The following is a 14,910-nucleotide window of genomic DNA, read 5'->3' as shown; positions in this document are numbered from 1 at the left end:
AGGAGTGTAACGACAGGATACAGATACCATTAGCCAACAGTGGTGTCCTCTGAACAGTGGTGTCCTCTGACACACGTTCTATGTGCAAAACAATTCCAAATGCAAGGGAACGCTCCAGTCATGCATACAACCAGCCACCCTTCTCCAAAGATGAGAGCTGTTTCTTCATTCAAAATTTTTACATATCTCAAGATGTTTCTGTTGTATTTTATTTTTGCTAATGTGTCTAGGTATCTTACTTCTCTCATTTCTCCTCTCTTAAAGATATGAACTTCTTCATACCTTACACTTTGATTCCGTCCGCCGACGTATGAGTGTGATTGTGAAGACTCAAATAGGTATGCGTTTTGAAAACTTGACTTTCTCTCTGTTGCCATTTGTACGTTTATATTTTGATCGACTATTTTGTGAAATATGGCATGTAGTAGTGTTTTTTTTTTTTTTTTTTAGTGTAGGATTAGCTAAAGCCATGTGGAGCAGTAGCTTTTGTATATTCCTTCATGTCTTTATTTAAGTGTATATGTTCAATTTGCCAAATGGTCAGTGGCAGAACCCCTGATATCATAGTATATGGATTTTTGTGGAAACTGAAAAACTGTGTTCCCCCACCTTAGGTGTTCAAACAGGAACCTGAAAGGATGACTTTTAAAGCTTCAGGGTATTACCAAAGTCACCAGTAATGTTTACATGCAATTGGATGGTCTGGAATTACTGGCAGCAGAATGCTGGGGTGAAGAAGTGTCTAGTTATCCCTCCCTGACCTTCCTAATTCCCTTACTGCTTTCCATTCCTTGGAAGCAGGTGAGGTACACATGACTAAGGGCCAGTCCTCTTGGAAAGGACATTATGGTTTTACTCCAGTGTTCTAGGCTATTTGTATGACAGACTAAGGTATGCCCTTTGCACGGGTACAAGTGCCATTATCCCTGGGCTCCCTCATGTCCTTGGCAGGCACCGTGGTAGATGCCTTCTGCTTGTATTCACCAAGGCCCGTGGGGAAGTGCTCCTGCTTTATTCACAAGCTCTCAGATAACTGTGTGTGTGCGTGCGTGCGTGTGTGTCCAGGTAGTTTGTTTTTAAGAAAAATAGCCTTGACTTATTTCCCAAATAACTGGTCTAAGTTAACTGGTCCAAATTCTTTGTAATGAGAGTATTTTCTGGGAGGATACAGACAGACCCTTAGGAGATCACATGTCCCAGTTTTTGATGCTTTGTGGTATAACTGTAAAGTCATGAAATTGACTTAACTATGTGAGTGTGGAGTTTGTTTTGTGACTTTTACACAGACTTTGGGGGGGTGTGTGAGAGAAAATGGGGGGAGGGAACATTTGAAATACCTGTTGTTCTATCTACTGCAAATGCTCAGATGACTGGGCAAGTGGTCTGCAAGAGGCACCAACTGCAGAACCACACTTTTTAAATTGTTGAACACAGCTCCTTGCCTGATCAGGATACAGTGTCGTTCATAATGTTCAATTGTGAATATTTCCCTGAGTGCATGGACTGATCTAAAATTGCATTCATTCCACTGTTCTACAAAGCTACTCCCAAGTTGCCAGTAAAAACTGTCAAACCACTGTTTTAAAAGCTAACTAGTATAGTTTATTCAAAATTATTTCAGCTTGAGCTTGGTCCTTGAAATGTATAGATGCCATATGTATAGGCAAGACCAATGTTACCTCAATTAAAAATTTTTAAAAAAAATTTTTGATGAAAATATACACAGCAGAACACACACACATTCGACAATTTCTACATGTACAATTTACTGATATTCGTTGCCTCGATTTTTTAAAGAGAATACAGATGCAGTCCTTAATGCAAGCATAGCCCTCCAAGATTCACTGGGAGGAAGTAGATTTTAAAAGAGGTGCATGTTGTAAATTCTGGGATATTAGTCTTAAAAGGTAGTGAGTGTTCATTCCCGGACAGATTGAAGGTCAAGATGTTCCATTTGAGTAAGCATTAGAAGGCAGGCTCTCAAGATACACATCACCTGGATGAGAGGCCAGCTTAATATTTGTTATTAAAATCTCATTCCAGCTTTAAAATTCTAAGTCGAGTACCTTGGTTCTCTGTTTTAGGAGAGATATATCTCTTTTGTAAAGGAGCAGACTCAGCTGTTTTCCCCAGAGTACCAGTTGATGAAATTGAGCCAACTAAAAGGCATGTGGAACATAGTGCAATGGTGAGCACACCCCCCTCCCCCAATGAGTAAAAGGAGAGATCCTGGGTATGACTGTTTGTGGGATTGCTGTGTAAATGAAATTTTAAATGAATTTTAGTTCGTTTTTTTGCTCTATCTTTTATATTCGAGAGGTTCAGTAATACTATTTTTCTTATTGTAATATAAAACATTATCCCGGAGCAACTTTCTGGCCAGAACTTGAAACTTTTGAACAGTTTATAAGAATTTTTGTTTTATGTTGCTTCTGCTTCTTTTTAATACCCCAAGAGCTATTCTTTTGTTATTCTGAACCAAATGGAATGGTACCTTTTTACTTGCAATCTATCCTTTTTTTTTTTTTTTTTTACTAGCGTGTCAAATTTTCTGTTTTATACATGTGGGTAAAACAAGAGTATTTAGAGAGAGTACCTTTTGTTCAAATATTATTTGGATAACTACAGAGCTACTACTTTCCTTCCAGGACGGTTATCGGACACTTTGTGTAGCCTTCAAAAAAATTACTCCAGATGATTATGAAAAAATTAACAGACAGCTCGTAGAGGTGAAACTGGCCTTACAAGACAGAGAAGAAAAAATGGAAAAGGTCTTTGATGACATTGAGACAAACATGAATTTAATTGGAGCCACTGCAGTGGAAGACAAGTAACTAGAAAATGATATTCTTGTTACTGTAATGATCTGTAATTTAGGGTGGGATCTTCCCCAGATTAAGAACTTATTCTCAAGCTTTGAAATCTTTTCATTTAACTTTGTTGTCTAAATGGGCTTAAAGATTCATTTTTTGTAACATATTTGAAAAACTATGCCATGTTTTGAACTATTTATGGGAATGATTTTTTAAAGTTAAATACAAATGACTTGGAAGAAAATCAGTCATCACGAAGGTCTTTTGAATATTTACTAAACCATGCATTCATTTATGCAAACATTCATTACTCTTACTGTGTGTAGAGAGCTTTGTGCCAGAGGCAACATTCGAGCTGGTACCTGGAATAGGAAAGATTTTTCACAGAGATGAGCAGAAAGGAAATTCAAGGAAAAGAGAACAACACGAGCTGAATTCTAACTTGATGTAATAGACCAGAGCATGTTTTTGCATACTTTGAAATAATTTTGCTTTAACTCTACAGAATGAGCTCTGCCAGCCACGATTACAGGGCTCCAGCATTGAGCTGCCTGAATGCATGTTTGCAAAAAAAAACCCAGCCGTGGAGTCGATTCCAACTCATAGCGACCCTGTAGGACAGAGCAGGACTGCCCCATCGGGTTTCCAAGGACAGCCTGGTGGATTTGAGCTGCCGACTTTTTTGGTTAGCAGCTGTAGCTCTTAACCACCAGGGTTTCTGAAAGCATGTTTAGACTCTTAATATTTTTGGAGTTTTCTAAAAACTATAAAGGTAAATTATGAGACTTAACCAAACAAAAAGTTACAAAAATACATTCAGCCACATTGGAAGGTATTAGAATTTTAATGAAATTCATTTAGTCTAATCTTATTGTTACTCTATGGCCACAAGGAACCCAAAGAAAGTATCATTCTTTATCTTGCCTTTCAGAATTATACTGAAGATATCATTCAGGATGGTTGGCTTTCCTATTCTAAAACTCCTCAGGGATAGAGATTCGCTAACTTCTCTCAGTATCTGGTTTAGAATGCATTTGGCCCTGTCTTTTTTGAAGCATGTTAAGTATTTGCATAGTGAGATTTTAAAGTGATAGTGACTAAGAACGTTTGGTGAGTTTCTGAACATTTTAGCTTAGAGTGATGATTCTTAATTCTACCACAGGATGCTAGTTATAACGCTCAAGAGATGTCACAAGGCACAATAGATGGTCCCAGATAGAATGGAAGAAAAATATAGAACAAAATTCAAATTCCTAATAAAGGCCAGACTTACTGGACTGGTAGAGACTATAGAGGAACCCCTGAGACTATCGTCCTGGAATACTCTTTAAGCTTGAAACTCAAACCACTCCCGGTGGTCACCTATCAGCCAAAAGACAGAGTGGCTCAGAAAATAAATAACATCACCTGTGAATATTGTGCTTCTCTAAACAATCATCTAAATGAGACCTAAAGGTCAACATGTACCTTAGACCAAAGATGAGAAGTCACTGGGGACAAGGAAGCTAAATTAATGGAAACAGAAGCACCAGAATGGAAATAACGACAATGCTGACACATTGTGAGAAATGTAACCTGTGTCACTGAATAATATGTATATAAAAAAAGTATAGAAATTGTTAAATGAAAACCTAATTTGCTATAAAAGTTTTCTCCAAACACACAATGAAATATTAAAAAAAAAGAAGAACCCTATTCCATGATCAGAAGTTGATTGGAACCAGTGAGAGAGAAAAAAAAGTCACAAAAATCTTCCAAACCTCGTTGTTTGAAATTCACGTTAATAAGTAAAACGATGCCAGAGGTAACACTCTCAGAAGGAGTAGGGGATATATGAGAACACCAGCTGTAATAAGGTGCCAGAGCTGCATAATGGCTGTGAATTATAAAAATATTCTCTTTAACAAGCCTTCTTACAGAGTTCCTGTCAGGAGTTTCTGAGGATAACAAGGTTTCCTTTGTGTTCTCAGGCTGCAAGATCAAGCCGCTGAGACCATTGATGCTCTGCATGCAGCAGGCCTGAAAGTCTGGGTGCTTACCGGGGACAAGATGGAGACAGCCAAATCCACATGCTATGCCTGCCGCCTTTTCCAAACAGGCACTGAGCTCTTAGAACTGACCACCAAATCCATCGAAGAATGTGAAAGAAAAGAAGACCGATTGCATGAATTGTTGATAGAATATCGGAAGAAGTTGCTGCGTGAATTTCCTAAAAGTACTATTAGAAGCCATAAAAAGTAAGAAAGTGCATCAGTATTTAGACTTTGGTGGGACGTAAACCACAGTTGCTTATGCAGAAGGTTCCATTTTCTGTAATTTATCATTCTCTGTTTCCTCCTTGTAAGTTAAAACCTTCCCTGAAGACTTGGCTAATGGCCCATTTGAGATTATTTAGCATTTCTACCTCTCCTTTCAAAAAGTTCTCTTAAAAGAAAAACCTGAATTTCTCAAGTTTTAGAAAAGCATTTGAATTTCTAAATGTTTTGCACCTGGGTATTTTGCATTGCTATCCTGGTCTGGTCCATGTTAAGAGAAAATAATGCTTTTTGTGGTCGCTTAAATTGAACCCTCTTAACAGTTTCCATGCATTTTGAAGTGCTGGAGTCATTTTCTGTGTGCATTCTCATGCCCTAGAATTCCAAAGGGGGCCAAATACTTGTTAACATGGTTACTTTGACTCAGCTTTCAACTATCTGCTTGAGACTTAGGGGTCTCAAAGAAAGCTGCTCATCTACTATAGTTCAAATGCCCAGAGATCTATTTTCCTATACTCCTGTTGACCAAGGCTCAGCCTTGTCCAAACTAGTTACTTTACTTTACCTTGGGCATAAGCAATTTGATTTTCTCTTCTGGAATGACAAGGGACCCCAGGCAATAATTATTTATGACTTCTTAAGCACACTTTATGTTCCAGGCACAAAGATAAATGCTTTACATAATTATTTTCATTTAATCTTCACAACAACCTAGTGAGGTGCTCTTATTTTCTCCATTTTACAGGTAGGGAAACTGAGGCTCAGAAAGGTGAAGTGATTTACTTAAGATCACATAGGTAATAAGAGCAAGTCTATCTAATTCCAGGGTCCCTAGTTTTGACAACTATGCTATCTTTCTGTCCCCATCCCGGATGCATAAACAAGCTCTTTAGCGATGAATACCCTAGACAGAAACGTTTTGAAAAAAATAGTGGTAATGATTGCACAACATTATGTGTGTGATTCATGCCGCTGGATCGTACAGTTAAAAATGGTGAATTTGATGTTATATTATATATTGTATATTTTATATTGCTTATATTGTATATTTTGCCACAATTTAAAAAAAAAAACAGCAAGAATACCCCACATTCATGAGGCTATGGACAATTCTAAAACAGCAGTTGTTCTTCTGGGTCTTAGGTAGCAATGAGAGTAAATGGGTTTTTATTAATGCTTATAATAAATATTTTCTTCCTTTAGTCAAATGGTACTCATAAAGGCAGTCCTAACTTACTTGCATTTTTTTTTTTTGGTCTATTCAGCAGCTCTGGGGCACTTTTGTAAAAGCCAGTGCTTACAAAAAAACATAACTCACCATCGTATCAGATCATCCCTCATATGGAGTTGGGTACAGTCTTTCTCCCAGTTACACAGACTTCAGACCCAGGATCACCTTTTTCAGCTTCTGCTCCTTTGCCCATTGCACATCAGATCCGTGACCAAACCTTATCCATGTTCCCATTTTCAATACCAGTGCTCCACGTCCTATTCCTAGCACCACGTGCCTTGGATCCCCAAACCCCTCTGCCAGATGAGTGATCCTTAAATAAAGCAATGCCCATACAATAGCCGTACTCAGAAACCATAATGGTTCTTCCGTACCCACAGAATCAGGTCAGACCAAAGGCCTCAATCCACCTTTTCGTCCTGATTTCCCACTGCGCCAAAATATAAATTCTCTCTCCTCACCCCCTTTTCCCTTGTCTAAAAAAAGCTTTGTTTCCGAGAGCACTCCTCCACAAGGCTTTTCCCGACCACCCACTGTCGTTTCCTGTGTGTACTTATTGTCTCAGTCACTGGGCATTAACCATTTACTAGCCTTTTGGTTGAGTATATTCTCTTGTGTATGCTTCTGTCACCACAAGGAAAATTTCTATTTTTCCAAAGAAATACTAGTCAATAATTCTTTGTATTCTTCCGTGGGGCCTATATATATTAGATGTTTATAAATATTGCTTGTTATATGGGGAGGGGAGCAAAGAAAGGGAACACATGATTGACGTCTCTTTGATTAGTGAATAGAGCATGCTCACAAAATGATGGAGCAAAGTTTATGTAAATACAAAATATTACAGTGTTAGTAGTATACACTCAACGAATATGGACCAAAGGAATGATGAGGTGTATTAGGCTAGCACTCCTCAGAAGGTGGCCTGTAGAACAACAGCACCTTTTTCACCAGGGAAGCTTGTTAGAGATGCTGAATCTCCTGTCCCATCCCAGACCTACTGAACCAGAATCTGCATTTTATTGAGTTCCTCAGGTGATTCCTTTGTGCATTAAAGTTTAAGAAGTATTCCATCAGGTAAGTGAATCTATAACTTTGAGAACTTGCTGTGTTTAATGCTTCCATTGCAGTGGTTCTCAAATGTCACCCATGAATCCCTGAGCAAAAACTGAGTAATCACTGTGGGCTTTTTTCCTAATTGCAAAAGGTTAGTTAATTGATAGAATTTTTTCAGTTGTAAGTTTTCCCCCATATATTTTTCTTAAATTTTGACACGTGCTAAATTTGTCTTCCCGGCACCTAATACCTCTTAGTCCTGACTATGCATTGTTTTTGTTGTTGTTAGGTGCCCTCGAGTTGGTTCCAACTCATAGCGACCCTAAAGCACAGGGTAGAACTGCCCCATAGGGTTTCCAAGGAGCACCTGGTAGATTCAAACTGCTGACCTTTTGGTTAGCAGCCATAGCCCTTAACCACTACGCCACCAGAGTTTCCGACTGTGCATTAGAACCACCTAAACCCATTGCAGTTGAGTTGATTCTGACTCATAGAGACCCTACGGGACAGAGTAGAACTGCCCCATAGGGTTTCCAAAGCTATAATCTTTACAGAAGCAGACTGCAACATCTTTCTCTGAGGAGCGGCTGGTGAGCTGGAACCGCTGACCTTTTGGTTAGCAGATGAGCACTTAACCACCGTGCCACCAGGGTTCCTTCTAGAATCACCTAGGGAACTTTTAAAACATCCCTATGCCTAAGCCCTGCCCCAGATACTCTGATGTAATTGGTGTGGGGATGGAGCCCGGCATGGACAATTTTGTAAAGTTGCCCAGGTGATTCTACTGGGCAAGCTCAGGCTGAGAACCACTAATCTAGTATAAAATGATACTTATTTAAAGAGCATATGTCAGCATTGTATGACATTTTTAAATGAGCATCACAACTGGGAGGCACTCCATCACATTTGAGAAGCCATGCTCTATTAATAGGTTTTGTCACTCAGGCAAAGATTTTAGGAGAGGGTCTTTTCTGTGATTTTTTTTTTTTTAACCCTAAAGCCATTTTGTGTATTTCCTGTGTTAAGGAAGTTTCAGATGGACTGATGATTTGTCTTCATATCAGAGTTTGACTGATTGGTCTGTAGTTTCCAAAATTATCTTTGAGTTTCTTGTACAAAGGCAGGCTGCTCAACCTCCTTTATTTTTTTACCATTTAGAAACCGCTGGTGGTCTATACGGGCAGCTTGAGTCTCAGAGATGTGATTGAAAGTCTCGGTTGTGCCATTATTTGAGGCAGCTGCTTCTTTAGAATTTACAGGTCAAGGAACCACATTGTTCACTCCTCCTATCTGGGACCCTTCCCTTTGTGGTTAAAAACAAAAAAAATTGGGACTCTAAATACAAATGTATAATAGGTTTAAATACAGCATTTTTTTTTCTTTTCCCTTTTAGAGCATGGACAGATCAGGAATATGGATTAATCATTGATGGCTCCACATTGTCACTCATATTAAATTCTAGCCAAGACTCTAGCTCAAACAATTACAAAAGCATTTTCCTACAAATCTGTATGAAGTGCACTGCAGTGCTCTGCTGCCGGATGGCACCATTGCAGAAAGCCCAGGTAACTGTGGATATTAATTAATGTTCCATTCTGGGTACTTCTATAAACATGTGTCTGAATGTTCAGGATTACTTATTTATTCATTTATTTTTAGGCGCTGTTATTATCACCTAATCTCTTCTTCCCTGACTTCTTCCTCTTTGTTGTCAAACTCAGGAGTCTTCCCCGATTTGAATTTAAACTATGCTTCACTTTATTGTCCCCTTGAGCTGTTGTCCTATTCTTCACCTTCCAGACTTCTCTAATGAGTGCTTGGTGCCTGCTGCCTCCATTCCACTGCTTTCAACTCCCTTATTGCATTAGCCCCATGCCTTCTTTCTTCTCATCCTACCCTGTTGACTTGCCTGGAGGAGAACAATGACCTCCTTGTCCAGTCCCTTGTGGTGTCTTCCACTCTCCTCATTTCTCCACTGCATTTGATGCTACCGATTAGACCCTTCTTAAAACTCTCCTCCCTTGGTTTCTATGATAGTCCATAGTCCTGACTTTTTTCTTCTTCTTTGGCAACCTAGCATCTTTTTGTTTTATCTTTTGTCTTCTCCCTAATTGCCAGTATTCTCTAGGGCTAAGTCTTCCCTCTGCTTTTTTCTTTAAGACTCTGTTTAAATTAGCACATCCATTTCTATGACTCCCATTGATGTATCTCTGGCTGCAACTTTTTCCTGATGTTTAGTCTCATATTTCTAGCTGCCTGCTAGACAGCTCCATATAGATTCCTTACTGTTATGCTAAATTCTACTGTCCAAGACAGATCTTACAATTTTCTCCTTTAGGCCAGTTTGTTTTTTCCCTTGTCCTCATTATTTCTGCTAGTAGTGCCACTTTTCATTTTTTCCCAACATCTCAAAGAGCTACCTTTGACCCTTCTCATCTTCCTCACTCCATGTAAAGTCACCAAGTCCTTTCATCCTACCTTTTGTCATAACTCTCATTTTGGTGCCATCTTTTTAAACCTGTCACTGCCAGCCTAGCCCAATTCCTTATGGCTTTACACACAGACTATTTTTTTATTTAGTCTCTCTGCTGGTCTCCTTGCTTTCACCTTTCCCCCTTTAATCTATTTCCCCACACTCCAAAATAATCTTATTATTAAAACACTACTGTGCTCTTGCTCAGACAGCTTCAGTGGTTTTCTAGTCCCCTAGGATGAAAGGCAGATGGCTCGATGCAACACTTGGGGATCACCGTGTTGGACCTTAACGTGTATCTATACGTGTTGTGTCCATTAGCAGTTGCTGTCAGGTGGAGTCTGACTCATGGAGACCCCATGTGTGTCAGAGTAGAACTGTACTCCATACCACTCCCTTATCCAGCATAAATTCTCCACTCTTGTTGGTTGTTCCCCCTTGTATTCCTTTCAAATGCCGTACTCAGACTAACTTCCAAAGCTTTTCTCATATCATTTCCTCATTTGGAATTCTCTCTGAGCTCCTCTTGGCCTAACAAAAATTTTACTCAAAACTCAGCTCAAGGGGTACTTCCCATACACCGTGTTTTCCAACTTCTCCAGCCTACGTTGGTCTGCTTCACCTGACCTCCTCATACTTTTATACTCTTTAGAGTCTCAATTATATACTTTCTCATTTTTGTATATACTGCATGTATTCTTTCATCTGTGTTAGTCTTGCTTCTTCAGATTCTTCAGCTCCTTGTTCTAGACCAAGAGATGGCTGTGTCTGTGACTTCTCCTTTACACACACCCCACCCCCTCCAACACACACAGTGCTCATCCTAGTTTGGGGCATTGTCTCTGTCTACTGTCTTTTATCAGTTATGTTGAAAGTGGATTTTATTTATGTTAACTGGTGAGCAATTATGAGGACAGAATTTTTGCAAGGTGTTATTTAACTTCTGAATTATTTAAGCTTTTAAAACTCTGCTAGATTCTAAGAGGGTTTTGAGAGTTGACACATCAAGCAGTCATTATCCGAAACATAATGTGGGAAGGCAGCTGCTTATGCAGTATACTTTCTACAAGTAACTGTGCCAGGAGAAGGTTTGGGAGAACTTTGAAGCAGAAGTTTTAACACTGGGGGTGAACATTTTAGTCAGCACCTGCTATACACACAGCCCTGAGCTAGATAGTACCATTGACACATCCTGAAGAGACACTCAGAGCGTAGTGACAGGCTTTGTACACGTATCTCGGGCATCTTTCTACAAATCTCACTACCTTTATGATGCCCCTTTTTAAAGTATAGCCACCTATAGGATGTCACCCTGAGGACTAAGGTGTGCATGACCCAAGCCATTGTGTTTTCAATCACCTCATATGCATGTGAAAGCTGGACAGTGCATACAGAAGACCGAAGAAGAATTGACGCCTTTGAGTTGTGGTGTTGGCAAAGAATATTGAATATACGATGGACAGCCAAAAGGATGAACAAATCTGTCTTGGAAGAAGTACAAACAGAATGCTCTTTAGAAGCAAGGATGGCGAGACAGCATCTTACATACTTTGGACATGTTATCAGTAGGGACCAGTCGCTGGAGAAGGACAGTGTGCTTGGCAAAGTATAGGGTCAGCTAAAAAGAGGAAGGCCCTCAACAAGATGGGTTGACACAGTGGCTGCAACAACGGGCTCAAGCATAACAATGATTGTGATTGTGGCGCAGGACAGGGCAGTATTCTGTTCTGTTGTACACAGGGTCGCTAGGAGTTGGAACTGACTCGATGGCACCTAACAACAACAAAAGCAACCTATAGGAAAGGTCAAGCCATATTGAGCAGCAGGAAATTTAATAAACGTTAGTGGAAAGCCTGATGGGAGCAAGAATTTAACATTAGGTAAGTTCCAGAGAATAAGGATTGAGGTGTACTTAGGGGAGGTAGGGATGTCAATAGGGAGGAGAGAGTGAGAGGTAACCAAAAAAGTCCTCTGATCCCACTTTTCTTCCAATGGCCCTGTACATGCTACCCCAAATCGGTTTTATGGCCTCCATTGGTAATCATTCAGCATCTCATCTGAAAGGACACATGAAGCAACAACAAAAGAGGGAAGCGTGTTGAACACTGATATAGGTAGGAAACCAGGCTTTTAATAGTTCATACCTGCACAGAACCAGAAACAAGCGGGTGCTGGTGTTAGATTTTGAATAGCTGTGTACTTCTGCGTCTGAGAATTCTTTACTGTTGTACGTATCTGCACAAACTGCCTTTTTGAAAGGCCTCCATTAACAAGTATGAATGAGCAGTAAACCCCAAATGTGGTACAATCTCACATTCTGCTTTGACCTTTTTTATACTTCTTTTATATTTAATGTTTAGATTGTCAGAATGGTGAAGAATTTAAAAGGCAGTCCAATAACACTGTCGATAGGTGATGGTGCCAATGATGTTAGTATGATCTTGGAATCCCACGTGGGAATAGGTAAGAAACATCTACTGAGATGACAGCTGTAAGATAATCGGTATTGCTTTTAGGGAGAGTGGTCTTATATTCTAGAGAGATTGCTTTGGTTGCTCACCTTGAATTTGGGGATGATAATTGTGATTTGAACGAAGGGCCTCATCTGATGGGGGAACATATCTATCCCAAGGGCCTACCCTTGGTGGGCATGCAGCAATACAAAGTGTAAGGCTATTTTTATATTGGCCACGTAACGTGAATTTCCCAAACCTACTGGCAGCACGATTGATTGTTTAGCTCTCACTTTGACAGCGTGCATGAAATTTTATTGATTTTTCTCTCCTGGCCAGACCGCCTGCTTATGTTGCTGCACTATATCTTCTGAGATATTTAACTGTTTGGGACTAAGAAATGATAATTAGTTGGCTGGTTTTCTTCGTGGCAATATTTATGGGTGGTTTGGGCTGTAGTGCTGAATTTATGTGTCGACGTACAGCAACAGCTTTTCTACCTCCTGTGCCATTGTTTCCCTGTCAGGCTAATGTTAGGCAGCAAAGTTACACCCCAGCAATTTTTTTTTCTGGGGGGAGGTGTGGGGAAGGAGGTATAGAATTAGAATCTTGGGAATCACTGTACTACAGTTTGGATTCCCAAATTCTTCTTCCCATTTGGAATTTGCCCTATCTGGTGCGGAATTCTTTTTAAGTTTCACTCATTAGTTATCCACTGTGGAAATGGCCTAAAGCTGCTTGAGCTCATGGAATACTTTGGCTACTACTTAGAGTTTCGTTCAGTGAAAAGATTTTGCCATATTTTCATTGTGACTCCAGTTTTGAGCTCCTAGAAGAGAAATACCAGGTCTTTGAGGTGCCTTAATATAGCCTCTAGCCCTGTGACATGCACAATTAAGCACTTCCTTTTTTTGTTTTGTTTTGTTTTAAGTAGCCTAAGGAAACCCTGGTGGCGTAGTGGTTAAGAGCTATAGCTGCTAATTGAAAGGCCGGCAGTTCAAATCCACCAGGTGCTCCTTGGAAACCCTACGGTGGAGTTCTACACTCTGTCCTATAGGGCTGCTATGAGTTGGAATTGACTCGACAGCAACGAGTTTGGTTTTTTGTTGTTGTTGTTAAGTAGCTTAAAAATGATTTTCAGGGCAGGTTCAATTTTTTCCTCTGGATAATTTTTGCCTTGTAATGATTGAAATAATGATTCTATTTCATTGTTTCATATTGTGTTACAAATACTTAGCTGCAAATTAAACCTCGTTTCCCATTTTTTGGGAAAATCTCAGTGTTGCTTTAAAGAAAACACTTTTTTTTTCTTTTGGTTAAAAAAAGTGAAGTGTAAAGTTGAACTATAACATTTAAGCAAGTTTAACATGTTAGAATTAAAAAAGGGGTTGCTTATTCTGTAAAATACTCACCTTATAGAGAGATTCTTTTTTTAGGTATTAAAGGCAAAGAAGGTCGCCAGGCAGCCCGGAATAGTGATTATTCTGTTCCAAAGTTTAAACATTTGAAGAAACTGCTGTTGGCTCATGGACATCTATATTATGTGAGAATCGCACACCTAGTACAGTATTTCTTCTATAAGGTACGTGAGGGAATTTCCATGATACTTTAATCCAGCATTGTCTCAGCTCCGAGTAGTTTTGTTTTTTCCTCCCACTCCCTCACCCCCGCCCCCCCGTTTTTCATTTTTGTTTTGTCCTATTACTGAAATTTGCAACAGCACAGCAGAGGTGGTCTTGTTTAATGAATGAATCAGGAACCAGAAACTTCTTTTGATGAAAGTTTTTAAGTAAAATTTATTGAAGTGTGTTGTTGTTGTTCAGTGCCATGGAGTCGGTTCTGACTCATAGCAACACCATGTACAACGGAACAAAACACTGCCCAGCCCTGCACCATCCTTAAAATTGTTGCCATGCTTGAGCCCATTGTTGCAGTCGCTGTGTCAATCCATCTCGTTGGAGGTCTTCCTCTTTTTCGCTGACCCTCTACTTTACCAACTATAATGTCCTTTTTCAGGGACTGGTCCCTTCTGATACCATGTCCGAAGTACGTGAAACTGAGTCTCACCATCCTCAGCTTCCAAGAAGCACTTGAAAGTATGACTTACTTACATAACAGTATAATTTGGAAGTATAATTTACATAAAATGTACCCATTTAAAGTGTATACTTTCATGAGTTTTGACAAACGTATACATCCATGTAACCACTACCCCAATCAAAAAAATAAAAACATTTCCATAACCCTAGAAAGTTCCTGTGTGCCCTTCCCTAGTCAATTTCCTCCATCCCTGCCCCAACCAACCGCTAATCTGATTTATATTACCACACAATATATAGAATACCTGTAAAATATAATTTTAGATTTGTTTTGCCGGTTCTAGAACTCCATATGAGAAATTAAATCATATGTAGTCTTTTATGTCTGGCCTATTTAACTCATCATTTTTTAAAATAATTTGTTTTTGTTGTTGAGAGCCTACATAGCAGAACATACACCAAGTCAACAGTTTCTGCATGTACAATTCATTGACATCGATTACATTCTTCAAGTTGTGCAACCATTCTCACCCTCCTTTTCCCCCCTGCCCCCTGAATTTTCTATCTGATCTTTTGATTTGCTTTTGTCC

General features: G+C 39.5%; 1 protein-coding gene across 9 annotated transcripts in view; it reads left to right on the top strand.

Annotated features, from left to right (window-relative positions):
* The window catches only part of ATP11C (ATPase phospholipid transporting 11C), a 193,378-nt gene that overhangs the window by 139,683 nt on the left and 38,785 nt on the right, over positions 1-14,910 (top strand). For all 9 annotated transcript variants that reach the window (XM_064277654.1, XM_023539461.2, XM_064277652.1 and 6 more), the window contains 7 exons: positions 265-338; positions 2,085-2,188; positions 2,649-2,830; positions 4,784-5,050; positions 8,749-8,920; positions 12,189-12,291; positions 13,718-13,863. In XM_064277654.1, the coding sequence (XP_064133724.1) occupies positions 265-338; positions 2,085-2,188; positions 2,649-2,830; positions 4,784-5,050; positions 8,749-8,920; positions 12,189-12,291; positions 13,718-13,863 (1,048 nt within the window). The remainder of the gene's footprint in view (positions 1-264; positions 339-2,084; positions 2,189-2,648; positions 2,831-4,783; positions 5,051-8,748; positions 8,921-12,188; positions 12,292-13,717; positions 13,864-14,910) is intronic.

This window comes from Loxodonta africana, chromosome X (assembly GCF_030014295.1).
Source record: "Loxodonta africana isolate mLoxAfr1 chromosome X, mLoxAfr1.hap2, whole genome shotgun sequence".
Taxonomy (NCBI): domain Eukaryota; kingdom Metazoa; phylum Chordata; class Mammalia; order Proboscidea; family Elephantidae; genus Loxodonta; species Loxodonta africana.
The sequence above is the reverse complement of the archived record's forward strand: the minus strand, read 5'-3'. Positions and strand labels throughout refer to the sequence as shown.